General features: G+C 36.5%; 2 protein-coding genes across 10 annotated transcripts in view; both read right to left on the bottom strand.

Moving 5' to 3' along the window:
- Nucleotides 1-208: 208 nt before the first annotated feature.
- On the bottom strand, nucleotides 209-1,847 carry LOC120775004 (homeobox protein abdominal-A-like). The gene has a single exon (XM_040104938.1). The coding sequence runs from the start codon at nucleotides 1,819-1,821 to the stop codon at nucleotides 769-771; it is 1,053 nt and encodes a 350-aa protein (XP_039960872.1). The 5' UTR covers nucleotides 1,822-1,847; the 3' UTR covers nucleotides 209-768.
- Nucleotides 1,848-1,947: 100 nt separating this feature from the next.
- LOC120775003 (protein scalloped) overlaps nucleotides 1,948-26,062 on the bottom strand; it is a 289,532-nt gene continuing 265,417 nt past the window's right edge. For 7 of the 9 annotated variants that reach the window (XM_040104932.1, XM_040104933.1, XM_040104934.1 and 4 more), the window contains 7 exons: nucleotides 17,031-17,161; nucleotides 4,525-4,565; nucleotides 4,271-4,463; nucleotides 4,146-4,208; nucleotides 2,490-2,650; nucleotides 2,181-2,415; nucleotides 1,948-2,085 (listed from right to left, as the gene is read on the bottom strand). In XM_040104932.1, coding sequence (XP_039960866.1) covers nucleotides 1,972-2,085; nucleotides 2,181-2,415; nucleotides 2,490-2,650; nucleotides 4,146-4,208; nucleotides 4,271-4,463; nucleotides 4,525-4,565; nucleotides 17,031-17,161 — 938 coding nt within the window. In that variant the 3' untranslated portion in view covers nucleotides 1,948-1,971. Of the gene's footprint in view, nucleotides 2,086-2,180; nucleotides 2,416-2,489; nucleotides 2,651-4,145; nucleotides 4,209-4,270; nucleotides 4,464-4,524; nucleotides 4,566-5,469; nucleotides 6,187-17,030; nucleotides 17,162-26,062 lie in introns of all 9 variants that reach the window. The other 2 variants (XM_040104929.1, XM_040104931.1) reach the window with 2 other exon arrangements.

Genomic DNA, 26,062 nt, shown 5'->3' with positions numbered 1-26,062 from the left:
TTTTGCTTAATTTGTTGTTGATTTGTGTGTTAACGCCAAAGTTTCATTAATTAATTATAATACAATTTTACTTATTTACAATATACATTTGTAATTAATTTTACTTAATTTTTTCAACTTTTATTTTTATTTTAATTATTTTTAAATTTTATTTATTTTATTTTTTATTTTTATATATTTTACAATTATCTTTATTATTATTTTTCACATTTTCATTATTAATTTTCATAATTTTATTTTAATTTTTTATATTTTTATTATTATTATTACTGTTTGCCTTATTGCATTGCGTCAGTAAAATATTTGTTGTTTTTGTTATTTTGTATTGCATTTGTGTTTAGAAAGAGACATAAAATCAAGTAAATAAAGAAATTCAACACATAAAAACATTGCTTGTATTTCTTTGAGATCATATAAATGTACATGTGTGTATGTGTGTGTGTGTGTGTCGATGCAAGTACAACAACTTTTTGCTTAGTCGACAGCGCCGGCGGAAGAGAGGTGAGCCGAATAGCAAGGAGAAACCTAAGCTTCGATTTTTTTTTGAAAAAGAAATGTCTTCAACAGTTGTCTTACAAGAGCTGGAACCGAATTGTCATGAAGAAGAAAAAGCTGTGACAATTTTTAGAAGAATTTGGACATAACCGCACTTTTCAAAGTCCGTTATCCTCACATCGCGCAGCTCACCCCTTTATCACCGTTGTCGTCAAGCAAAAGCGAACGCAACAATCATACAAAAATCATTAAGATTACAACAACAACAACCAATTAATTACGCTCACAACTATCCGCGATGTTAACACCGCTGCCCTCCACCACGCTGACACTCCCCGCCGCTGCGGCCGCCATAACCGCTGCGACATTCGCGTGCCGCAACATCAAATCGTTCTCTGATGCCGCCTTACCGATGCTGCTCAAATTCAGCACCGACGCATTGTCGGACGCCGACGTCGCTGCATACTCTTGTGCGGACAATTTGAGAAACTGTTCGTAAGCGGTTAGGCGCGAGCTCGACGCCGCTAGTGGCGGTTCATCGGCGTTCAACGCCTCCATGCTGCTGGCAGCGCAGGAGCCGGCATGAAATACTTTGCTAGCCATAACAGCAGCGCTGCTGCTGTACGGCGGTGGTGGCGGACGCTCGTTTAGCAAGCTGCTGCCGCTGCCGAGCGTGTGCGTGAGCGCGCCAATACCGCCGCGACTGCTGGTTACGACGTCGGCGGCTGCTGCGCTGGCAGTGGCGCTGATGCTGTTCAAGCTGCCGAGTCTTTGTAAATGTTGCTGTTGCTGCTGCTGTTGTTGTTGTTGCTGGTGATGGTGTTGTTGCGCATGCGCATGTGCTTGCTGCTGTTGTTGCTGCTGCATGTCGAGCGTCGCCAACGTCGAATGGGGATGTGCCACAATGGCCGTGGCGGCTGTGGCGCCGAACAGCTCTTCGTTTGATTGTCGATGATGATGTTGTTGTTGTAGCACAGTTGGTGTGGCTTCCAAAGCGTTGCTGCTCATTGGACTCGGCGATGTTGGCGATTGCTTGATGTGCGTTATGGCCGATGTGCCAACGGCTGAGACACTCAAATCGCTGCCGCCGCCACCGCCGCTGCCAATGCCAATACCGCTGCTGCTCACGTTCTGGCAATCGCTGAGACTGCCGAGGTAACGCGCGCTATTGTTGTTGTTGCTACCGCTGCTTGTGTTGTTGCTGTTGTTGATTGCGTTGCCGCCACCGCTGGTGCTGTCGACATTGTCGTGCGCATCCTTTGTTGTTGCCGCCGTTGTGAGCGCCAAGCCGCGCACACTGGCGCCGCTTATCGAACCGTCGTCCATGGTCACCGCTAAGGCGCCACCACTGCCGTGACGTTCGCCATCGCCACACTTGCTTACGCCTCCTACGCTTTCTCCTACACCGCCAATGCCGCTGCTACTACTACTATTGAATTCACTGTGTGTGGTTAGATTGGGCAGTTGCAGTTCATGCTATTCCTTTATCAATCGGTAGATGTGATGTGTGGCGCCGCTGTTCTGTTCCGCCACCTCGAACACGTACGCTATGCAGAGCAGGGTCTCTTGTGTGTCTCGCGCTTGCATCACCTGCATCAAAGCAACGGAGAGAGAGAGAGAGAAATGGAGAGCGCGCATTAGAAATAACATTTCTTCTATAACCAACGTCCGTTGTATCTACTCACCTGCAGTATTGTAAAGTTCTCCAGCACACTGTTCATCATATATCGTTCGGGTAGGTCCTTCAATTTCTGTATGAAGTTGATCATATATTCGCACATCGGTGACCGATGTATGCGATATACGAAACGACCATTCTCCAAGCGTGAGTATTCCGTTTCCACTTTCTCAACCACCTGCTTGCCGAAGGAGCAGACTTTCGTCGAACAGACGAGCACAACATTTTCGTTACTCTCATATCTAAAGCGCAAAAAAAGATCGAAAGGTATAATAAGACTTCAAAAGCAATGTATTTTGGATTTGAGTATACTTACTGACTCGTAACGCCATAAAAATCACCCGTCTCTCTGCCGGTATTCAAGTCTGCCCAACATTTCACCAAGTAGAAAGCGTTCTGTGGACCTTTTTCGTAGAGATCTTTGAGACCACCTGATTTCTCAGGGAATTTATCGGAGATTTGTCGAATGTCAACAGTCTGTGGAGAGAAAATGTATTCTTTAATTAAAATAATATCTAAAATAACTGTTTAATTTGAGGACTTCGTATGGTGAGGAAGCATATTAAAAGTATCAGCAACCGACATTTTATGATCTATTATATTGAAGTTTTAGGTACCACAATGGACCGGTGTCCTCACCTGTCCATGTGAAATCCCTGTTAGGATGGACCTCTTAACCTAACCCTAACCTCACATCCGTTTAAAATATTAACTCAGAAACTCTCTGGAGTTTGGTCATTTCCTATAGGAACTTTCAATTATAGTAACAAAATCAACACTACTCGTATTTTTGGAAAGAAGGTTATTTCAGCTCGAACCGAAACGGACCGCAATTAGTATTTTATCAACAAATGTCCACTCGGTAGTATTCTTCAAAAAAAGAGGAAGACCTCTACTCCGTTGGAAAGACCAGATGGAAAAATTATGAAGGAAACCATAGAGTGACTTTAGTAAAGTAGAGGCAGAAAGAATACTGAGCTCGGTGAGAAAGCAGGAAGTTGTGAGCTATTTACCAACTCAAGTTCTAGCTTTACGGCAGTATTTCTCATTCTGCGATTAAAGTAACAGCAAATCCACTGCTCCGCAAAGTAGCCTCTTTAGTGAGTGAGCGCTCACTATGTCAGAAGCTCAGTGATACAAGTCCAGAGGTCAAGAGCTCTGAGCGCAGCAACCTATTAAGAAAATAGTAACCTCCGCTAAATCACAGAGAATTGTCTAACTTATAAGTTGTCAAAGGCCTTATACTTGGTTGAAAATGGGTAGGATAACTGCAGGCCACTTATAATTCAACACGAACGACCATGCCTTACGTGAGCTTGGTGACTGCTTGTCAATAGCCAGCACGAGCTCTTTGGAATCACAGTAGTCCAAGGAACCTTCTGTTAGAGAAAGCTCTGACCCTTCGAAAGAGTTGGGTTTCACTTCACATTTCGCAAGCTTTTTCACAGTAGTCCAAGGAACCTTCTGTTTCAGGAAGGTTTGGTGTTTCGAAAGAGTTGGGTTTCACTTCACGAGCTCTTTGGAATCACATAAGACTTTTTCACAGTAGTCCAAGGAACCTTCTGTTTGAGGAAGCTCTGACCCTTCGAAAGAGTTGGGTTTCAATTCACGAGCTCTTTCGAATAACATACGACTTTTTCACGGTAGTCCAAGGAACCTTCTGTTTGAGGAAGCTCTGACCCTTCGAAAGAGTTGGGTTTCACTTCACGAGCTCTTTCGAATCACATACGCCTTTTTCATGGTAGTCCAAGGAAACTTCTGTTTCAAGAAGCTCTGACCCTTCGAAAGAGTTGGGTTTCACTTCACGAGCTCTTTGGAATCACATAAGATTTTTTCACGGTAGTCCAAGAAACCTTCTTTTTCAGGAAGGTCTGACTTAACTAAGACTAAGACTTTTTCACAGTAGTCCAAGGGTGATTGATGTCTCGTACCTAACATAACCAAAACCTTAGAAATATTCATAAGCACTTACCTCAAGTAGCGGATCGGAGAAGGACGGTTTGCCGCCGAGTTGCACGAACAAATGCCGGTGATACTGCAAATAAGAAAAAATATATTTATATTTTTGTAAGTAATACGGCACGGCTGTGGACTCACGATTTCCTCTCTTTGTATCTCCATGAATGCCGAGAATTCGAGCAAGCGAAATTTGTGCGTCGCAATCGCTCTGCCCTCCCACGGCAGTTGTGCGGGCGGAAGACCTGCTTCGATGTCACCAGACACAGCTGTCGATGGTTTGCCGGCGGGATAGGGGGGTTGTGCGAATGGCTTAATGCTGTAATCGTAAAAACTGCGGTCAATGCAAACAATTTCAATGTCTCAGCTACAAAAATTTATTCAAGATAACTTACTCTTGTGAGGTGCTGGGCTGCAAACCGGGCTGCCAGAATTGCTGTGGGCGCGTGCGAAGAATTAAAAAGGAGAGAAAAATTGCATGTGAGTATATATATTTCTTTTGATTACTAATAAATATAGTATGTATGTAGGTATGCATGTATATATGTACAACGGTAGATTATGTACAATACTTAAATTGAAATGAAAATACATATGAACAAAATGAGCCAGCGAAAAGCAAGGTTTATATGAAGAGCCAACAAAATTTAGGGTTATGCGTTTGTGATGAGAGAGAGAGAACGCTTAGCTTGTTGTTTGTTTATTTGTTTTAGCATTTGAGAGAGTAAAAGTACACATAATATAAATCACAATTGCGGATTACATAGAAATGATTACGCGATTTCGCTGTATGTACAAGAATTGGCATTTTGGCGACCCCCAACCAATTTGAAGAATTCTTTTTTGTAGATTTTTAAAGAATTTACTTTTTTCTAAAGTATTTTGCACTTTTTGGCTGCCGACACTGCTGATGAGATGAAGCGAACGATGAAGCGAGCGATGGTTTGCGTTAGCATATGGGCCTCCAGTGGGGCTACGAGTCGAAATGCGTGTGATATATGCACCATAACCTAAAAACATACAAATGAGTGATGGCTTTGTGCCTAATGGAGTTGCCAACGGTGCTTTATGTGCGCATACATATACAAAAAATACATTTACACACACACACACAAAATCTATATGGATATATAGGGTTATGAAGCGCACAACGTGTATGATTTATTTACAACGCAACGAGTAGCGAGTTAGCGGTACATTATAGCGATGCCTATTATTTGCAATGCTTCGCTTTTTGTTTTTGTTTTTTTTTTTTTACAAAGATGAGCACAAAATTTAGCCGAGTTCGTTAGAAGCGCATAGCATTTACACATGTACTATGTAGATATGAAGTGTCTTACGCCCGGATACATCGGTGGATGATGGAGTGGCGTGTGCGCATGCGCATGTGCGGCGTGTGGCACACCGGACGCCGTCGCTGGCGTTGTCGCTGTCGTCGTCGTCGCCGTTCCCGACGTACTTTGATGCACCTGTGCTGCCGCCACTGCCGCCACCACCGCCGCATGTTGTTGTTGTAAATATAGCGTGCCCGCAGAGGTGACCTGCGGTAAGTGCGGATGCGTGGGCAGATGTGCGCTAGCGCTGTGCGGATGCGGGTGCTGCGGGTGGTGGTGTGGATGGTGCTGGTGGTGGTGGTGGTGGTGGTTATGGTGATGTTGGCTAAGGTGGTTGAGGTGGTGATGCTGATGGAGGTGATGCGAGTGTGTATGCGGCGAATGTAGGTGTGTGTACGCATGCGCCGCCGCCGCGGCTGCTGCTGCAGCAGCTGCTGTTGCCGACGAAGACGAGGAGGTTGCTGATGTGGCCGCAGGTGCAGGCAGTGCTGGCGAGAGTGGTGGCACTGCGCCGGGTGGCCCGACAGCGCCGTGCGTGGGCTGATGCAAGCCAGCCGCGGTAAAAGCTGCCGCCGAAGCGGCATATGAGAGATTTTTCGCCGCCTGCGCCGATACGATTTGTGAGCTGGTCATACCGCTCATAGCCTGCAGTGCTTTCTCCTTCTCGCTGAGCAAGTGCAGCGAATGGGCGTGACCGTTTATGCCGCCGATGCCGTTGGGTTCCTGAAAAATATTCAAAAATGGAAGGAGAAAGAAAGGTGGTGCTCGATGAGGCGTGTGTTGGGCAAATGCACTGAAAAATTACTTGTATACATAGGTATTGTGTAACGCAGTGGCAGAGACCGCAATAACTTATTGACTTGGCGAAAAATGCGTTGATGATGAGTGCGATGAGTTCGTTGATGAGTTTGAGATGTATGAATGTGATTCCTGATGACAGTTGTAAGACCGTGCTTTAATAAATGAAAGTCTCAGTATTCTATATCCTTTAATATTCAAAGGAAAATCTTGCACTCTCTTTAATAAATTCACTTTTACTCGTTTTGTGTCCTTGCCGCGAGCTACTTTGACTGTGTGCATGGCATGCGTGCCACAACAAACAGCGCTTACCTCCACTGTCGGGCATCTCTTTGTGGTTGCTAGCAGCTCAGAAGCTAGCGAATAATAGAAAGAAGTAAAAGCAACCACACACATCTTTGTATGCACATCCTTGCATTCTTTCTTTCATCCTTGCACTCAACGACAATGAGCGTGGACACACAACCACACAGCATCTAAGCACATACTGTTCCACTGCAAAGTGACCCAGAAAACGTTGAGGAATTTTGTATGACAAAAAATAGAGAAAAAAATTAAAAGGAACCCATAAAACGCATTTCCACATATTGCACCGCTAGTCAAGCAAAAGCATCAAGCGAGAATATAATATACTTGCGGCAGTGTCCTTCAGTGTACAGTAAAATAGTTGTGGGTTGACAAAGGATTCTTGCCAGAAAAGAAAAAATCTAGTTATATAAAAAAAATCCTTTTAAAAAGATTTAGCACTAAGGAATATCCCTCCATTTCCTTATTCCTCTTCGAATTTAGTATTTGAAACTAAGACTGGCGGGCTTGCATGAAGTTAAAATTATTTCGATCAGTCGAATGATTGAACAAGTTGATTTAAATCCTGCTAAAGATTGCTTACAGGCTCCTCTAAGCCCCAAAGATAAATCGGACGACTGTAAAAGATTATTTAAGTCTTGTTAGCGGTTTCTTTTAGTCCCTAGCGATCAGTGGGATGACTCAGAAAGCTAATAGAGATTGCTGCAAGGGTCCACTAGGCCCAAAAGATCTGACACATGACTGAAAAAACTGATTTAAATCTTGTTAGAGGTTGCTTAGAGGTACCTCTAGACTTTAGCGATCAGCCGGATAACTGAGAAACCCGATTTGAAACCTGAAAAAGATTGCTGACAGGTTCCACTAGACCCTAAAGATTAGTCGGATGACTGAACAAGTTGATTAAATCCTGATAAAGGTTGCCTAGAGATTCCTTTAGGCCTTAGCGATCAGTTGGATGACTGAGAAATCAGATTAAAATTCTGATAAAGATTGCCTAGAGGGTTCTCAAAACCTTAGGGATCAGTCGGATAATTGAAATAACTGATTTAAATCCTGATAAAGATTGTTGACAGGTTAAATCTTGTTAAAAATTGCTGACATGTTCCACTTGACACTAGAAATAAGTTGGATAACAGAAAAAGCTGATTTAAAGACACTTCAAGGGAATGATGCTAACACCTTGTGATTTTTTAAAGATAGATGAAGGGATATCATGATAGGGAGAAAACTTATTTGCCTTCAAAATATGTGCCGTGATAAGATTAGGTGCTTCAGACTAACTCTGTCCAGTGTGAGATCAAAGCTGACTGTTTAGAGGCTTCGACCGACTTAACGGAGGGTTCAACAATAGATCCTATCTTGTTCTATCAACGTAAGCATGGGGTTGCTATTATTATAATGGCAGAAAACGTTTCTGAAGTATGGTTAGGTAGACTCGTCGACTGTCTTCGGAACGGTAAAGTCGTTTTTAGTTGAAGGCTTAGGCTATAGAATCAAGTTCTGAGCCATTGAGAGCATTTGTATGAACTTTTATGGCTTTTCCATTAGTAAAATAATCTTGTGAATTGTAGATCTTAGACTCCCAACAAAGTTGCCGCTTTTTGCATTCTTCCTATTTAGTTACTTAGATATTATGAATTCTAACCTAATTCTAACCTAAATCTAATTTAATTCTAGGTGATTAATTTTGTTCAAGAACGATTGTTCTACCAGCAAGGATCTAAGCTCGGTGAGATTATTGAATGCTTGGGCATTAGATCCATCTATAGGTCTAGTTAGTTTTTAGCCGACTGGAGCTGAGAATGGTTCAGAAAATTTAAACGAGGTTCCTCAAATATGTTCATAACATCGAAAGAAGCGAAAAATCAGAGATTTTCTCATATTTTGATTGAAAACCATAATTTCTGTGCATTCTAAAGATCGGTAAACTGTCAAACAGTGGTGACCTGGCATGCATGGATATCATCTTAACATTACAGATAAAAAAAATAAAAAGTGGGGTCAACGCTTTTCGACAACTGAACAAACATTTCCAACACATATTTAATAAGCGTGCTACAAAGGTTTTAAAACTTGAATTTATTGTTAGAATATGTATGTTATTAACCAGCTGTTGAACTTCAGGTATACTTAACCTAAGGTTAACTACCAGTGTCAATTTAATATGATTGTTTCCAACCATGATCACTTATTGGCCTTTAGTTGATCGGAGCGGATCATAGAGTTTCAAAATGGTCTAGAAGACCGGAACAAGATCAATCAGGGAGTTTCAAAAAAGTCTATATGACCGGTACAAGCGATGAACCAAGAATTGTTTCACAATTTAAAGAAAGGAAATCGTTTTAAACTATCCAAAATAATGAAGTGATCTATAAGGGTACATAAAGTCGTGACTTCACATATATGTAGGTATTATCTTTTGGTTCCTAGAATAATCACGAAGTTGCAAAACTGTCTATAAGATTGAAACAAGCGACCAAACCAATAATTGTTTTACAATTTAAAGCAATGAAAAACGTTTTCAGCCATCCAAAACAATGAAGTGATCGCTCAACTGCCTGATAGTCTTGACTGGGCAAATACTATATGTACAGGGATTTTTTTCTGGTTTCATAGGTCCAAAATAAAATGCGATATCAACCTTTTTCGTCAATTGAAGAAACATTTAAATCATATATTTAAAGGTATTTGTACACGAGAGCTAAAAAAAGTTTCAAAACTGGATTTTAATATTACTAACTACCAGCCAAACTTCCAGGTAACCTATAGCTAACTTATAACACAAAGTTAACATAAAAACTTGTAACCTGAGCTCTTTTAGGCCTGAAAAAAGTGTTATACAATTTCCGCAAGCTCAATAAACCTGTATATTTTTCTGCTTCCGGCTCAGTATGCAATTGCGCTTAATTCGACATAAATTTACTCATGAAGAAGTATTTTGCATGAAGTGTTTCGAATAAAAATTTTAACCAACGAAAAATCGGCTTTTCACGTTTATAATATTTATAGAAAAGCATATATTATAGGCGCTCTTTGACACTCATTCTATTTCTCTTACATTCGCTCGCTTGCGCGCTCGCTTCTTCCACTTGACTGTCACACAAAACGAGCGGCCAGGCGATTCTTCGGTCACTTTAACCCACTTTTGAGATCCTTTTAGTTTCACAAAGCCTTTACAACTGGACCATTAAACACCGTTTTGCGAAAGGTAAGCAGCAAAGAGCCAGAACTATACTACATAATGCTGCCGGCAGTGGAAGAGGCAGAAGAGGCAGCAAACGGAGGCGGCCTTTAGAACATTTCACTTTGTGTGCGCCATTTTTTGTTTGTAGCATTTTGAGTGTAAAAGTAGATTTTATTTGTTAAGCACAATTTTCATTATAAAATACATAAGTATTTGTTGTTGTTTTTGTTGTGCTATTTGCTGTTTGTTTACTATTTGCACGCCATCATTATAAATGCAAAAGTTGTTCAAAAAATTCCAACTTTGAGCCTTTTGCCTCACGGCATTTGTTTTAGTGCAGCAAAAAGGCATTTTCACATTACAGTTATTTTGAAAAAGTCATTTTACCATATGCGCTTTGCTTCCTCTTCCTCATCCTCATTCACCGGCACTGGCTTTCTATGTTCATGCATTTTCTCTTTCTTGACTTTTGTTGCCACACAGTTGGACAAATGTAGTTGCCGTTTGCTTTGTTTTGAATGTTGTTGCTTTTATTTTTGCCATTTTGCTTGCTCGCTTTTGACGCTTTGACCTTTTGACACAATGTATGGGCCATAAAATACCAAAGGAATAAGGCGAAAAACAAGCGCATAGTGGAAGAAAACAAAGTACAAAGGAAAAATGGAAGAGCCGTAAAGAGTTAAAGTGGACAATGCGGCTGGCCGAGCTTAATGCAGATGTCAGCGTGGTGGGCGTGGCTGATGGGCGGTTGCATGGGAGGCAGAGTTGCTAGCCAAAAGTAGCGTTATAGTGTCTGTTTGAGGTTAAGATGTGAGCACACATATAAACAGTCGTTATTTATAAGAATGTCTCCCGGGGAACCGAGGAGTTGACTTGAGAGAGTGATATTAAAAATATATATAAAAAATTAAAGAAAAAATATGACAACACCCATCGGTATACGAGGAGACCTCAGGCATTAAAAAACCCCTTAAAGTAAAAAATTAAAATTGTAAAAAAAATTAAAAAAAAATATATACATACATATATGGCAACTCCCAGCGGTATACGAAGAGCCTCGAGGTATTAACAACTAACTTAAAGTAAAAATTTAAATATATTAAAATTAAATTATTTAAAAATTAAGAATAAAAAAATTAAACAAGAAATATGGCAACTCCCATTTGTATACGAAAAGCCCGAGGCATTAAAAAATCCCTTAAAGAGAAAAACTAAAAATAAAAAAAAAATAAAAACATATGGCCACTACCATCGGTATACGAAGAGCCTCGAAATATTAAAAAATCGCCTTAAAGCAAGAAATTAAAAATATAAAAAAATTAAAAAAATATGGCAACTCCCATCGGTATACGAGGAAACCCGAAACATAAACAAACCTCTTTAAAGTAAAAAAATAAAAATATATAAAAAACTTGAAAAAAATATGGCAACTGCATATCCATCGGTATATGATATGCATATCCCATCGGCAAACGAGGAGACCCGAGACATTGGAAATATATATTTTCGAGTAAAGTTTAATTTCTTAAAGCATACAAATAAAAAAATAACAAATAAAAAAAGTTAAAAAAAAACATGGCAACTGCAGCTTGACTCTGGTGCCGCGCCAAAAGAAGTCATCGTCAGTCAACACTAAAAACAACAACCACAACAAAAGCGCATAAAGCAGCAAAACAACTGTTGAAATCAAATAAACTTTCCAACAAAGCTAGAGAAGACGAAAAATAGAGAGAGAGAGAGAAAAATAAAAAATAAATTTTGTTTTGGTACAATGATTTGTTGTTGCAGCCTGCTGCTTGCTGCATGGCATTGTGTTTTCCTGCTTTTTGTTGTTGTTGTTTTTTGTGTTACCGATTTTACGGTACACAAACGGTCAGCGTGCAACAAAAAGGATTTCAATGGAATTTTCACTTTACAAAGTGCGATGCAACGCACAAACAACAAAAACCAGAAAGTAAAACGAAAAACAAAAAAATTACTAACAAAAAAGCAGAAGAAGAAAATTGAAATGAGAAATATATTATAGAAAAGTCGAAAAATGGAAAAGGACAAAACACAAAGCACAAAGCAGAATGCAACGCAAAGTCACTCGACGATGAGCGGGGGCGGCAGAGGGGCCGAGGGAGTGGCGTGCAGGCAAATCGCCTGCTGGGTGGTCTCGTCTCGTCTCAGTTAAGATGCGATGCAGTCACGTGTGGCAGCGACGAATTTATAACACAAACGACAACAAGCGCAGCAACAACAGTAACAACAGCAACAATAACATTGGATATGTAGCTCAAACAAAAACTTTGCAGTCGTTCAAATGCTACAAACGGCACAAAAACGTGTAATTTTTATAAAGTTTTGCCTTTTACTTGGACATGGAGATCGCTATGTGTGCATTTAAGCATGTATGTGTGTATGTCTGCTTCTCTGCATGTATGTATGTATGTATATATAAAGGTAGGTACCGACGACCGACCGACACAAAGTAACTTTTAAGTGAAATGGACAAACGGAAATACACACATGCATGCATAGCTACATATACACACGTCAATTCTAACGAGAAACACGCACACAGCCATACAGACGCACTTACAACAAAATAAGTATGGATGTGGGTATGCATAGGCTTGCAGATAGATATTTTCCTAGAATGCATTTGTGAGTAGACAACTCTCATATAAGTATGTAGATATATGTAAATACATATATACAGTTGAAATTGAAATTCATGCACATTAAGGTAGTTCTGCAAGTTTTACTTTTGAGCAGAGTGGTTGCTAAACTATTGGGTCGTTCCCTAAGTAATTTCGTTTGATGACAACTGCTGAACGGCTTTACGGTTATATGTACATATATCTGAACAGCTGATATAGTAAGGCAAACAATTTTCTTAAATTCGAAGAAGTTGGAAGGTTAAAAAACAGAATTTTCGGCATATTTTACTATCAAAAGGCTAAAAGTGCGGTTCAAGCAAGGCGAATATTATGTGACGGAGAAGAACGGAGAATATATGTTGACCGATGCGCCAATCTTGAGGATGCACCACATCCTGGCAGGACGCTTGAAGCAGATGTGGATAAAATAAAGTCGTTGGTCGATGGAAAGCGTCGAATCACAACTCCGGAGATTGCTTGGTCAGCAATTAAATTTATCTAACGCGACCGTTCCTAAGTACAGGAAACATCTAAGGTTAATTTCGAAGCTTTATTTTTTGGGCGCTTGATGTTCGTACAGAATTGGTCACATTAACGACTGGGATTTGCTTATCAAACGTCAAAGAAGTGATATATTGGTTTTGGCGACGAAAAGTGGTATGTTTACAAGAATGTAAAGTGCAAGATATCACTCGATGGCCAATAGGCATTAAAAAAAACACGATTAATGCTGAAGTATAAGAGCGTTTTTGAATTCAAATAAAGTGATCAGCTGGACAAAATTGAGTGATGTACTCAAACAGAGGAGGCCAGAATTGATCAATATAAAAAATGCAGTGTTCCACCAGCATAATGCGGGACCTCATATAAGCTTGACTATTACTTGTTCCAGTGTAAGCAAAAATTAAACATTTTTAGTTGGGCGAGCCTTCACCTCAAATCAGGACCATTTGTACCAGTTTTTTGGCTGCAAGGATCACAAATTTTATGCGCGTGGGGAATCTATGTTTTCCCAGGAGATGGCAAAAGGTATTGCAGAGTATATTATTTCATATAAAGTTTTAGACAATAAAAAAAATGGTGTTTAAAATGAATTTAATAAAAAAAACTAAAACTAAACCAAGCAAACGATGGAATATTTTTACAAAAAATTTATTTGAATTATCTTAGAATTTTTTTTATTAAAAAATATATTGTGATGATCCAAATTTATTTGAATTATCTTAGAATTTTTTTTATTAAAAAATATATTGTGATGATCCAAAAAGAATAACTTTATATTTTGAATAAATATTATTATAAAAAAATCATCCAAGAACTGCTTTGAACTTACCTATATTTTATTTAATTGTAACTTTTATTTTTTTGTTAAAATTTTTTAGAAAAAAATGGTTAATCTGTCTGGTTTTATTCAAAATATATATTTTTTTAAATTGTATATTTTTATAGTTTTTATTATTTTTTCATTAAAATTTTCATGAAAATATTTTGACATATTATTTTTATTAAAAATCGAAAATATAAATAAAACTGCAAAATTTTCGATTTTTTAGTTTTTTAAATTTTTTCAGAAATTGTAGACGTATTTTTTCAAAATAAAATGTATTAGTTTTAATTGAAAACACATATTTTTTAAATTGTACATTTATTTACCATTTTTATTACTTTTTAAATCAAATTTTTATGAAAAGTTTTTAAACATATAATTTTTTGAGAAAAAATATATTTCCATAAATTGTTTATTTTTTTTTATCATTTTTAATATTTTTTAGTTAAAATTTTCATGAAAATATTAAAAGCAAATTATTTCTTAAAGAAAATATACGTGTATTTCTTCAAATGTAAAAATATATATTTTTTTAAATTGTATTTTTCTTAAGTTTTAGATTTTTTAATTAAATATTTATAGAAATTTTTTTTTTTTTAATAAATTTATATTTTTTAAAAAAATGTAATCTCAAAGATCTATTATTATAATATGTATTTTTTTTAAATTGTATTTTTTTTTAAGTTTTAGATTTTTTAATTAAATATTTATAGAAAAATTTTAAACGTTTTTTCAAAATATTTATTTTCTTGAATTGTTTATTAAATATTTTCTACACCTCTTTTTTCAAAAAATATTTTTTTATATTGATTAAAACTTTTTAAAAAATATTGTAAACGTATTGTTTTTATTCAAAATTTATTTTTTTTAATAGTGGTTTATTTGATATTTTTAAACAAAGCTTTCAAGAAAATATTGTAAATGCTTTTTTATTAAAAAAAAATTACGAAAAAAGAAATAAGAATGTAAGAGTTTTTTGTTTTATTTTTATTGTACATATATAATTTACAAAATGATAAACACTATTTTTATAAGCGAAATTACTATAATTTGTGTTCAGGAAAAAAAAATTTTGAAAAAAAAATATTGTTTGAAATAAATCACTGTTCAGCCGAAAATAAGCAAACAAAGAAAGGGCATTTTTATTAAAATATGTGTTTAAATTTACTGAACGAAAAATTAAAAATATTAATATTTTTTTATTAAAAAATTTAATAAAATAATTTTTTAAAAAAATTTAACCGATCTTTGTAAAAAAAAAAATTTAATATTATTAAAAAATAAATACTTTAATATTAAGTAATAGTTTTTACGATCATCAATTTAATAGAAAATAATATTAGATCTTTGAGTTTAACATTTTTTGATAAAAAAATAAATTTCATATTTGTTATAAAAAAATATAAATTTAATATCTTTTATTGAAAAAAAAAATATAAATTGAATATTTTTTACAATCATCATTGATAAAGATTGATATAGTTTATCAGAATAAGTGCAGAAAAATGCGAAAAAAAATGCATAAAAATCGCTTGACTCGTGTAGGTCAAGAAAAGAAGGCGAAACACTTAGCATACACCCTAATCATATATACAAACATACATACAAACAAACATACATACAATTCATATGTACTAAAAGACACTTTCTCGTTACTTTGTCAGCACAACTCTTTGGAATTAAAATAAAACTGTAGCACTTTATTTGCCGTTACTTGCATTTCATTCCGAAATAGTCGTTTGCCTTTGTTGTTGCTTTACTTTTCTTTTCTAAAAATTACTTTGAGAATACGCCATACATTCTATTGCAGCGCTTTGAATTCAAATAAAATGATGTATAAATAAAACTGAAGTATTTCTTTAAATGCATGACAGATAGTTGCTATGTACTGGTGTATTTGACTGTGTTATATAAAAGATTGATGAAAATACATGATTTTAAAAATGTTAAAAAATTAATAAAAAAAACCTTATTTTTTTTCAATTAAAATTTTCATAATATAATTTTTTGTATATTATTTTGCAACTAAATTTTTATACAGGGTAAGCTACAGATTTTTATGTTCGTGCCTGTAGTATTTTAAAAAATAAAAAAAAATATTTTTAATTGTATTACTGACTAAACTATTTTTATATAGCGTGTTCGAACACGTAAGGTCAAAATTTTTGTGCCCTGCGGCTTTAGAGCAGCATTTGCAATTTTTGTATGTGCCTAACCTCACTTTTCAAGCGTACTTTACTGTAATATGGATCAGGAATTGGAAGAATACATTGATTGAAATAATTTTTAAAATATATCGTTTTAAATTATTTTGTAAAAATTTCCATAAAATAGCCATTGCTCGTGTTGATTTATGACTTCGACGTCTATACAGATCTCTCCTGATCCATTGAGTGCCAAAAAAAATTCATGAAAAGCTAGTATCCCTTAAGTTCGGTTTCTGACAATTGAAATATGGTTTGAAGCAAGCCATAGAAGAACTGAACCAGCCATGAAAGAACTGTAAAACCATACCCATTGTAAAATAGAATTCGAAAACCCTACGCTAAAGTGACGTCAGCAAATAAAGTCTCACCGCACAAAACTTGAAGCGTTATGGTGCTTGATTAAAGCTTCTAGGTGCTTGTTAGCGCTTGAAAACTCGCAAAAAAAAGAAAAAACAAATAAATTGAAAAAAAAAAAATTAAAAAAATAAATAAATAAAAAAAAATTAAAAAAATAATTAATTAAAAATTGTTAATTAAAAAAATGAGTGTAATTTATGACTGTGATGTATTTGTATGCGAATTTTGATGAGTTCGAATATGCGAAAAAAACTCAAACTTTTTACTCAGCAAGTTGAATTATGCACTGTTTCTCACAGTGTATAAAAAATTTCTAACCCTTAATGATGCCTAAATATCAATCTTTATGATTTAATTTACGAAGTAAATGGTTTTCTTTTCAAATAAAATTTTTAGCTAAATCTTATCCAGTATAAAAGCATATCTTATAAGTTAACACTTAAATTAATTTTGTTTTAATTTTTTTATATTTCATAAACACTTCAAGGACATCAGATAAACCTTGCTTTTCATAACCAAATTCAAAAAAAAAAAAAATAATAAAAAATAAAAAAAAATAAAAATACTTAAAATACATTTAAAATAAGGAAGTTCGAAATGAATTTGGTTGACAAAAGCCACAGTCAAAATATTCCAAACAAAATAATAACATAAAAAATAGGAAACTTTTAAACAGTTTTAAAGCAAACCAAATCTTTTTCTAAACAAAATTATGTAACAAGAAGCATTATTATTTTACTTACGACTTTGATTTTCGCCTGAATCTCACGCAATTTCCGTCTGGCCAGCACCTGTATGTGCGAGCTGACTTGCTTTCTTGTTCTCGTCTTGCCTGTGCGTAGCTTGATATAACGAGCGATGAGTTCATTTCGGCCTGCAAAACGGAAAAAAAGAAAGAAAGCGAAAAACGTGAAAAACTACTAAGGAAATTGTGCGAGGAAAGATTGAATACATAATGAGCGACATTAATGAAATAAATTACAGGAAATTAACTATGAAATTCAGATGAAATCAGTACATTTTGTGCGAGTATTCGCCATATAAAATAAATCTTAATAAGAAGTAGACGAGAGTGATGGCACACTAGGTTGGAGTCTTGCTGTAGAACATTTAATAATTGTATGAGGCTTGCGGCTTGATTCTAAATCGCCCGCTAGATATTGTCACAGATACAAATATATTATGTTAGTACAATATACTATATATTGCTATAGTCTGCACTCGTTTATAAGAATTAGTGTATTCAATATTTACTGAGCTTATTTTGGCAAATACTTTGTTTATTTGAGTAGCTTAATGATGGCAATCGAGTTTTTTCTACTTTTTTTATTACTTTTCGCTCTTTCTCTTTAATAAATGAGCACGTTTAAGCAATTTGGAGTTTTTGGTGGGTGTCTAAGACTTAAGTTAGTACATTTTAGCTAACCTAATGTCTTAGTATTTGGTATATTACATAGTAAAATGAAATTAATTTCAATGACAGTGACCTCGGAAATTATGCGCGTTAATAACTATTTGTTGGTTTTCTGTAATTAATTTTATGAGAAAAATTAGCTGCTGGTTACGTTAAATTAATTTTATGTGTTTATTTGACTGACAAGTCTTTTTTGATTATTTTTATGTGCTTGGAGATATAAAAGAATTTCCGAAACTATTTCTATATACTATATATACTGCTATGAGCAAAAAAGTTAAGACTTTTTTATTTAAATTTCCAGCTTCGGAATATGGAATATCATAAATTTAGGCGACTACCTCCTAAAAACTTATATGAAACCAAAATGACTCCAAAGGATTGCAACTAGATAAGACAAGTCAGCCAAGAATATCTACAAAGCAATGATCATCTTAACTTCAATTGGACAAGCTACAAAAATCTCTTAACCCTTCGCCAACAATGATGAGCTATATTGACCACACATTTATATTTATATATAAATATTAAGTTAAAAAATTAGTAATTTGAGAACTCTTACATTCTTTGTTATGTTGATGCAGAAGATTTTTAAATTCTAAACCGAATAAAGAAGCCAAAATAATTGTGATAGCTATCTGCGATTCGCCATACATTAGCCAGTGGCGAATCGAACAGACTATACCAGCAGTTGTTCAAGTTGTTATCTTTGTCATTGGTTTTATAGCAATATGTTTTTAAAGAAGGGCCAAAGGATAGGGAGCAGAGAATTATTGAATCCATGATGGCAAATATAAGTTTAAGGGGCTGTTCTTGTTAAGAATAAAAGAAAAGTAATTGTTTTTTGTATATTTTCGAAGCCTAACGATTTAAGAATATGTCTACAAAAGCATTTTTCCAAATTCAAATTATTTTCGGAGATATTATATATGTAAGTGTTTTGCTGATCTGGAAGCCAAACTGGTCGGTCGGAACATAAATTTTAAATTCGTTTTTCTCGAAACTGCCTTTTTCAAAACCATACCAATGTTTCCTCGGGTTCGACTGTACTGTTTTACCTGAAAAGGTGTGGCTGTCGTAAGAGGCGCCTAAAATCCAGTTTTTTATTTGCCTTGCCTCGAAATATCAGCATAGACTTGTCAGAAATACAAGTAGTATCTATAATACTCAGCTTGTACTGATATTATAGACTTTGAATGAGATTCCTTCTAATGAAAATATATTTGAAGTTCAAGCGACCAATGTCACCAGTCATTGAGTTTGATGGGTGCTCAACTGGCAGAATGGTAGAAAAAGCTACAAGATCTTGCGGGAGACTTATATTTGGTACCACGGGAGCTGTAAGCCCTTGGAGTTCACTCCAATCTGCTTACAAGGTTTGACCGTTTTGGAGGTTCGTGGTGGCTGTTTAAACTTAAAGGCAGGTAGAATTGAAAATTCAGTTCAGCGTGGAGTCACCCTGCGACCCGGTGTCAGACCTGCCGTGCACGGCTGAGATTTTAGGCCTTGTTTTATTTCTTATGACTTGGACTCTCCATAAAATAAAACTTCAATCTATAACCCAGTGTTTCTTGAGATATTATATTAAAGAGACTTATTCGTGAGATTGCAGCAGTGTCAATATAATACAAAAGAGCCTGTGATCTACAATGATCTCAACCGAAAATATGTTCGAAAAGATAGACATTGCCTTGAATAATAATCCATGTTAAATTTTGTGAGAATATCTCGTGAAACAACAAAAGTTTTTTATAGAATTGAAGATTTCGATAGTCCAATTTTTATTGCAGCTATGTATATGCTATAGTGATTCGATATCGGCTGTTCCAACAAATGAGCAGCTTAATACACATCAACAATTTGCATGGTTAATGGAGATGTCCGCTTAATAGAGCGTCCATTTAATAGAGACTTCACTGTACTTTTTATTTATGAATTGTTTTACTATCCTATCTTCTAAGTTGGTTCGAACTGGACACATTGTGCTAAAGTTTACTAAAATCGGTACAGTAGTTTAGGGGTCCATCGCGGACAAACAACGTGACATGTATCTATATTTAATATATTTAAATATCTCCTTGACTATGGTTAAATATTTCCCTAAATAACGGCATCCTTTGCACTATATTCGCGTATTTGCATAATGTAATAGCGAACCGAATTTGACACCGCTTGCCGCTACGTCACGCCCACCAACCCTAAACAGTAGTCACATTTAAGCGTGTATATGTGTATGTACATATGTATATATGTAGATATAAAAGCATCAGCAGCAAATATAAATTTAATCAAAATTAATTTGCACCAACAAAGAGACAAAGTGAAGCGCAAACACACTGGAGGGGTGAGAACTCCGAGCTTTGGGTAAACGAAAATATTCATAGCTCGCAATATTACACAATTCACTAACGACCAGCAGCAGCAGCAGCAACAACAATAGCAACAAGCGAGTAGTGGAGCAACAAGGCGCGCGCTCATATAATAATAAATAAAATAATGACAGAAGACAGACAGACGGAGGGGCAGGCACACAGAGAGACACAGGAACAGACACAGAGAGCGACATTGCGTCAGCCAGGCAGGGACAAAAACGCAAATACAACAACAAGCACTGTGGTGAACACTATGCTTGCGCCCCCTTTTATTTTACGCCCTTTACTGCTTCACTTGGCTTGCCGCCGCTGTTTGCCACTTGCCAACTGCTGTTGTCTTTCAACGGCCGCCTTCGTCCTGTCACCTCAGCACGCCGCTTGAGCTCACTGCGCCCTTCAATTCTATTGTTTTCACTATAATTTTCTATATTTTCGCAAAAGTTCAGTTCAAGTTTGCTACTGTTGTTGTTGTTGTTGTGGCACTTTGCTTCTTCGCCGTGGTAGCTCTCAGCCATTGTCTTCTGTTTGGTGCTGTTAATGCTTCGCTGTGGATGCTGTCTGAACTCTTGCGCTGCGCGTACAACACTTGCCCTCCCTGCCTCAGCAAGCAAAGTTGCGCGTTGACTTGCCTTAACCAGGCTGCAGCGCCCTTCTCGACTAATGCGTTCTTCATGCGCCGGCTCTGACCTCTGCGTCTTCCACATTGTCTGCTTTGGTCGTGACGTTGGCGTCGCCGTCGTCGTCGTTCACTAATTGCACATTCTTGGCATAGTTTCACTTCTAACCGAATAAAATTATTTTCATTCACTCAACGAAAAGCGTACACCCCCGCCCCCCTCAACGCGTGTTTGATTCCTTTACTGCTTTTGGATATGAATTTGTGTGTGTGTCAGTCTTGCAGAAACTTCCTCGCTTTTCATTGTCTTCCAACGCGCCCAAATCTCCAACTCTACCCTCCCGAGTTCGCATCACTTTGGCCTTCACCAACATTTGTTGCTTTGTATTCCTTAGCACACGCTATGAGCTTTTGCCGTCGCCAACTTAATATCAACTTGGCGGAGGAAGAGAGGAAGAAAAACTTACAATTGTTCGAGTCAACAGCGCAGGGTGTGGATATCTAGAGTTTGGACTTTCTAGGTGTTTGCCTTCAGCGTTTTCCTAAACTGCTATTTGTGTGTGAGTTCGTCGCTGCTGGAACTCGCTTGCTACTCGACCGCGCATTGCCTGCAGCTTTGGTCCCGCCGACCTTTACAGCGTGAAGAGAGAGTCGCAGTAACTTCACTTTTCTTTCAATAACTCGCAAAAGTTCGCTGGCTTCCCTTTAGTTTTGCATTATTTCGTTTTTGGTTGACAGTTTGTTCGACAAAGCCGTGTTATAGATTGCAGTTTGTTATATCTTGATTGTTTTTGTAAAAGAAGTCAGCAACAAGCGTGTAAAGTTAAGGGAGTTAGTACTTTTATCGACTAGGAAGATCTTGTGTTTTTATGTGATTTTCGAAATTCGTTTTTAGTATTTGGCTTTCGGGTTTCAAGTTGCCAAAAATCTGTTTAAGATAATTTTATTTGTTGTTGTAATATTAAGGTAGGTTAGTTAAGTATTCTTAAAGGTTTGAGCGGATTAAAAGCTTACTTTTTCGTTTGATGAGGTGTAGTATATGGCATTGGTTTAATGAATTTCCAAATCTTCTACTTATGTATATAACTCTTTCAGCTGATTATAGAACATACCCTTCTTCCTATACGACACTACCGCTAGTCTATTTGATTCAGAGGCCAACATAACATGTCTTTGAAGTTCCTCTCGGCCTTGCGAAGTTATGTATGTCAGCACGAGGTGCCAACGAACTATATTGTTTTTGGTTTATTAATATTGCTTGGAGGGCTAACGTATTCACTATTCTTTCGTTGGAACCCAGTCCAAGGCTCATTTTACTGACGTATCAGAACATTTTTGTCCTTATCTCCACCATATTCTTATACATAAACAAACAAAATGTAATAAACATTGTCAAGAAGGTTTATGAAATTGCTTTCAATGAGAATGATGAATAAAGTTTTTGAAAATGTTTTCAAAGAACATGATGAAGAAGGACGTTGAATGACGACGATCGTCGGATTCGTGAGAAGAGCTTGAACGGCATCATTTACCTTACCGTAATTTTGTACTCCTACTTTAATATCTGTATATTTTACAACCATGAAGTTATATGGTGACAGCAGATCTTGTGAAACTAACCAAGATGCTAGGAGACACCACAATGATCTATCAGTTCTTTGAAAACGCCGTCATTTTGGCAATTTTCGATCGTTTTTCAACCGGATGTCATTGTAAGGACAATATATTCAATTATAGTAAATAATGTCTTTTTACATTTCAGCCACGTAGAAGGCCTGAATCACTGCAGCTGTGATGGACCCTTGTTTAGCGCTGTCGGAATTCGCTTGTTACTCGAAAAATATTCATAATTTTTTTTTCAAAAATTATTATGTCTAACCTTAAAGCATTAGTATAACTATACCCGCAATACTATAGAAAAATTGATAAAATAATAAAATTTCGTTTTAGGCTGTCATACTGCCCGCTAAGGGTTTACATTGGTTTCGCCGCTTCAAAAAATCACGTTTTTCTTATGTTTTTCAATTCTATAACATCTCTAGAACGTTATCCTTACTGCTCAAGTTGATCTGAGTAATTGTTTCGAAGATACGACTTGAAAAGTTGCGTGCTTGAGGTCAGCTATACTATAACCACTTAAAACTTTAAACGCGTTTTCTCGAATATATCTTTTCAAAGTCCGTTGTCAAGATTCCTTTCGAAGAACTCAACAGATCTTTAACGATCTCTTATACCGATCTATACTATAAATTTTTAAAACTTTAAACGAGTTTTTCGCGAAACTTTCTTTTTAAAGTGGGTTCTCAAGATTTCTGTTAAACTACTCTACCAGACTTCAAAAAAAATTTACACAGGTTTTCGAGACATAGTCGGTTGTCAAGATTTCTCTCGGACTACTCAACCGATCTTAATGAAAATTATACAGGTCTTCGAGACATAATTTACAAGGTTTTGAACCAAGGCTTTTTTGTTGCTCAATTACAACTATTTAAAACAAAAAAACGTTAAGAAATTTTCACAGAAAGGTGCATTTTTTTACTGCCAAAACTAGAATCTTTACTGTTTCTGTTTTTCTTTCCTCCATAAGCTAGTTTATGGTCTTAATAAAAACATGTATATTTTTCTTTTTACTCCGATGGTCCTGTAAGAAGTTCTGCTGTCAACGGTGAGACATCTTTTTAACGAGGAGATGGCGAAAATGATCTCGTAATGGTCGAGTTTTGAGTATTTTCCTTTCAAAAATTTCACAAAATCTGTGTAAGATATGTGTCTTTGAAATAATAATAAGTTTGAATAACATTTTTGATTTTTTGTATGAAAAAAAAATATTGGAAAAATACATTTCTTGTTCGTGGAAACCCATGTAACCGCTAAAGGTTATTGCGAAAGAGCTAGACGAGTTGTTTTTTGTTTTTTGGTTTATGGAATTATGATTGTCTCTACTAATCAGAAAGTGTTTGCAGTTGAGAGCCTTTCATTGAATAATCAGCACTTCGAAAACAACAAAGATTTGCTATCGGTACTTGGATTTTCTATCGGAACTTCAAAATATTTAAGGTTATGGAGTTGAAATTGAAGACGATATTCAAGAAAAAAGAAATTAAAGAAAATGTGTCATAAGAATCCTCTAATCTCTCATTGTAACACCAAAACAAGGCTTTCCTTAGGCCAAGCGTTGAAAGGGGATTACACAAAGAAATGAAACATATACCATTTATATACGAAAATGAAATAAATTCATATTCCATATGAATACATACTAGTTAGAGTATATGTTTATATTAGTACTATATACAATTTTATAATTTTTTTTGCTGAACCATACAAATTTCTGATGAAAAAATGTCAAAATGCTTGATAAGTATTCGAAAATGCCATTTGCTAAAGAATCGCTATTGAATTGACTTGCGAAGCAGGTACATGAAATAGCACTTTTCCGATGAAAAATGCAAACACGAAAAAATAAAATAGAATCAAGTAAAATAGAATAGAATAAATAACTGAATTGTGTCGCCGAGGCGATGCTGCACGTTGGGGTCGCACGTAAACGGTCAGCACACCGAATGAAACTCAATTCAAGCGGTCACTTCATTGAAATGCATTTTTTGCATTAGATTATGTCCACTGCCCCAACCCCGCAAGCACACAAGCTCTTGCGAGATGATATTATGCACTACCCCCCTCAGCTTAACCTCTCAGCTGAAGGTAGTGACGCTCAATACAGCGACCCAGCATTTGCACTTTGCATGGCACAATCTCCAAACATACACAGTTATATATATATATTTATGTATATAGTTTGCCATCTTTTTGTGCTCCACCTTGGTCACCGCCTGGCGTTTACCAACAGCGAGACGGACATCTTCCATATTCGCACATTAAATCCTTCAGACATAATCGTCTCTGCAGACGTGATGAATTTTGCATGGATGGTCCACCAAGCGAGCGCTCGAGCTGGAGTGGGTTGCGAACTTATCAGCTCATCTACGGAGCTGACCGACAGCTTGACGAAATGTCGCACCGTTGCACGTACAAATTTATCTCTTTCTCTCACTCTGTATGAGTGGGTGTGTGTGTGTAAGTGTAAGTGTGTATGGTGAAGGGAGTAGAGTGGATTTTGCTTTGGGTTGATGGCGGATTAGTTGGGCTGCTGGCGAGTATTAGTGAAGCTTTTCTTCCATTTATTTTTTTGCACACCATTTGTTGTTGTTTTTGTTATGCGTTGGCCTGGAATTGTATTTGCGCGCGCTTTGAATGGACACATTATTGAAATAAATCGACTGGACAAGCATGTAAATTGAATTTTGCATTTTCATAATAATAGTGACAACACACACAAACACACACAGGCACATACATATACATAGGCACGCAAACACCGACAAAATCACGCTTGTGCTCGAATTTGTATATTAAATTTGCTGTGAAACGGAATAATGATGAAAGGAAATTTATGCTTAATGTGCATGTGCTTGAGAAAATAAGCATGAAGACGAAAGCTTTAAGGAGAATTAAGTTAACAGGAGCTGTAAGGATTCTTGGCAAATAAATGGAAAAAAATCTTATCAACGAGTTTAGACACTCGTTTGAAGCCTTTTGAGAACTTTTATATGTTCTTAACCATATTTTTTATAAAAATCCTTTTTTTTTGTTACTCAAAACCCGTTAAATACGATCCATCCACTTTAGCAGTTTATTATGTTGAGAGTTTGATAGTTTGTATATCTTTAATAGATCACCAACATTGTTTGGGTGGTTAAAGCGTGAGGTGAAAAACCGACAGTCCACAGGCAGCCTTTGTAGCCGTTGAATATAATCCGTCTCAACCGGCTGAAGGCTAGGCATTCACTAAGATAATGTTCCCAGCAACTCATCATCCATTTTTCGAAATTTCTGAAGATGGAACCTTAAGGGTAGGTGCCCTGTGATGACCTCTACAATATCACTGAATTCCCTTTTGTCTCCAAATTAACTTTCTGGTATGCCTTGTGTTGCTAGTGTTTCAAGACCTGAGGTGTTCTTCTACGTTTCATTGCTTCAAACAAGCCTTGAAGAAGCTAAATGGTTTAATGGCGACTTACGGGATCTGTGTTTTCCACAGTGAGACTAAGTATTGGCGCTTCCGATATCTTTAATTGCCGCTTGGCTGTTCACTAGAAGCTTTATGGACTAGCTGTTTAGTGCAGAAGCCCACTAACTTCTGTTTGTTTTCGTTGTCTTTGAAGCAAGTCTATGGTAGACTGTGGTAAAATATACTCTATGGAGAGGTTACTGTTGATATCTTGGAAATGCGATTTTAAAAGAAAAAGTAGCGATCGTAGATGATTCTCACTAGGAAATCATCGTCGAAGTGTTTGCCTCAAGACCGAAATA

The sequence above is a fragment of the Bactrocera tryoni genome, chromosome 4 (assembly GCF_016617805.1).
Source record: "Bactrocera tryoni isolate S06 chromosome 4, CSIRO_BtryS06_freeze2, whole genome shotgun sequence".
Classification (NCBI taxonomy): Eukaryota; Metazoa; Arthropoda; class Insecta; order Diptera; family Tephritidae; genus Bactrocera; species Bactrocera tryoni.
The sequence above is the reverse complement of the archived record's forward strand: the minus strand, read 5'-3'. Positions and strand labels throughout refer to the sequence as shown.

Coding starts and splice junctions, on each gene's coding strand:
- LOC120775004 (XM_040104938.1), bottom strand. CDS start 1,821: ATGGACGACGGTTCGATAAGCGGCGCCAGTGTGCGCGGCTTGGCGCTC.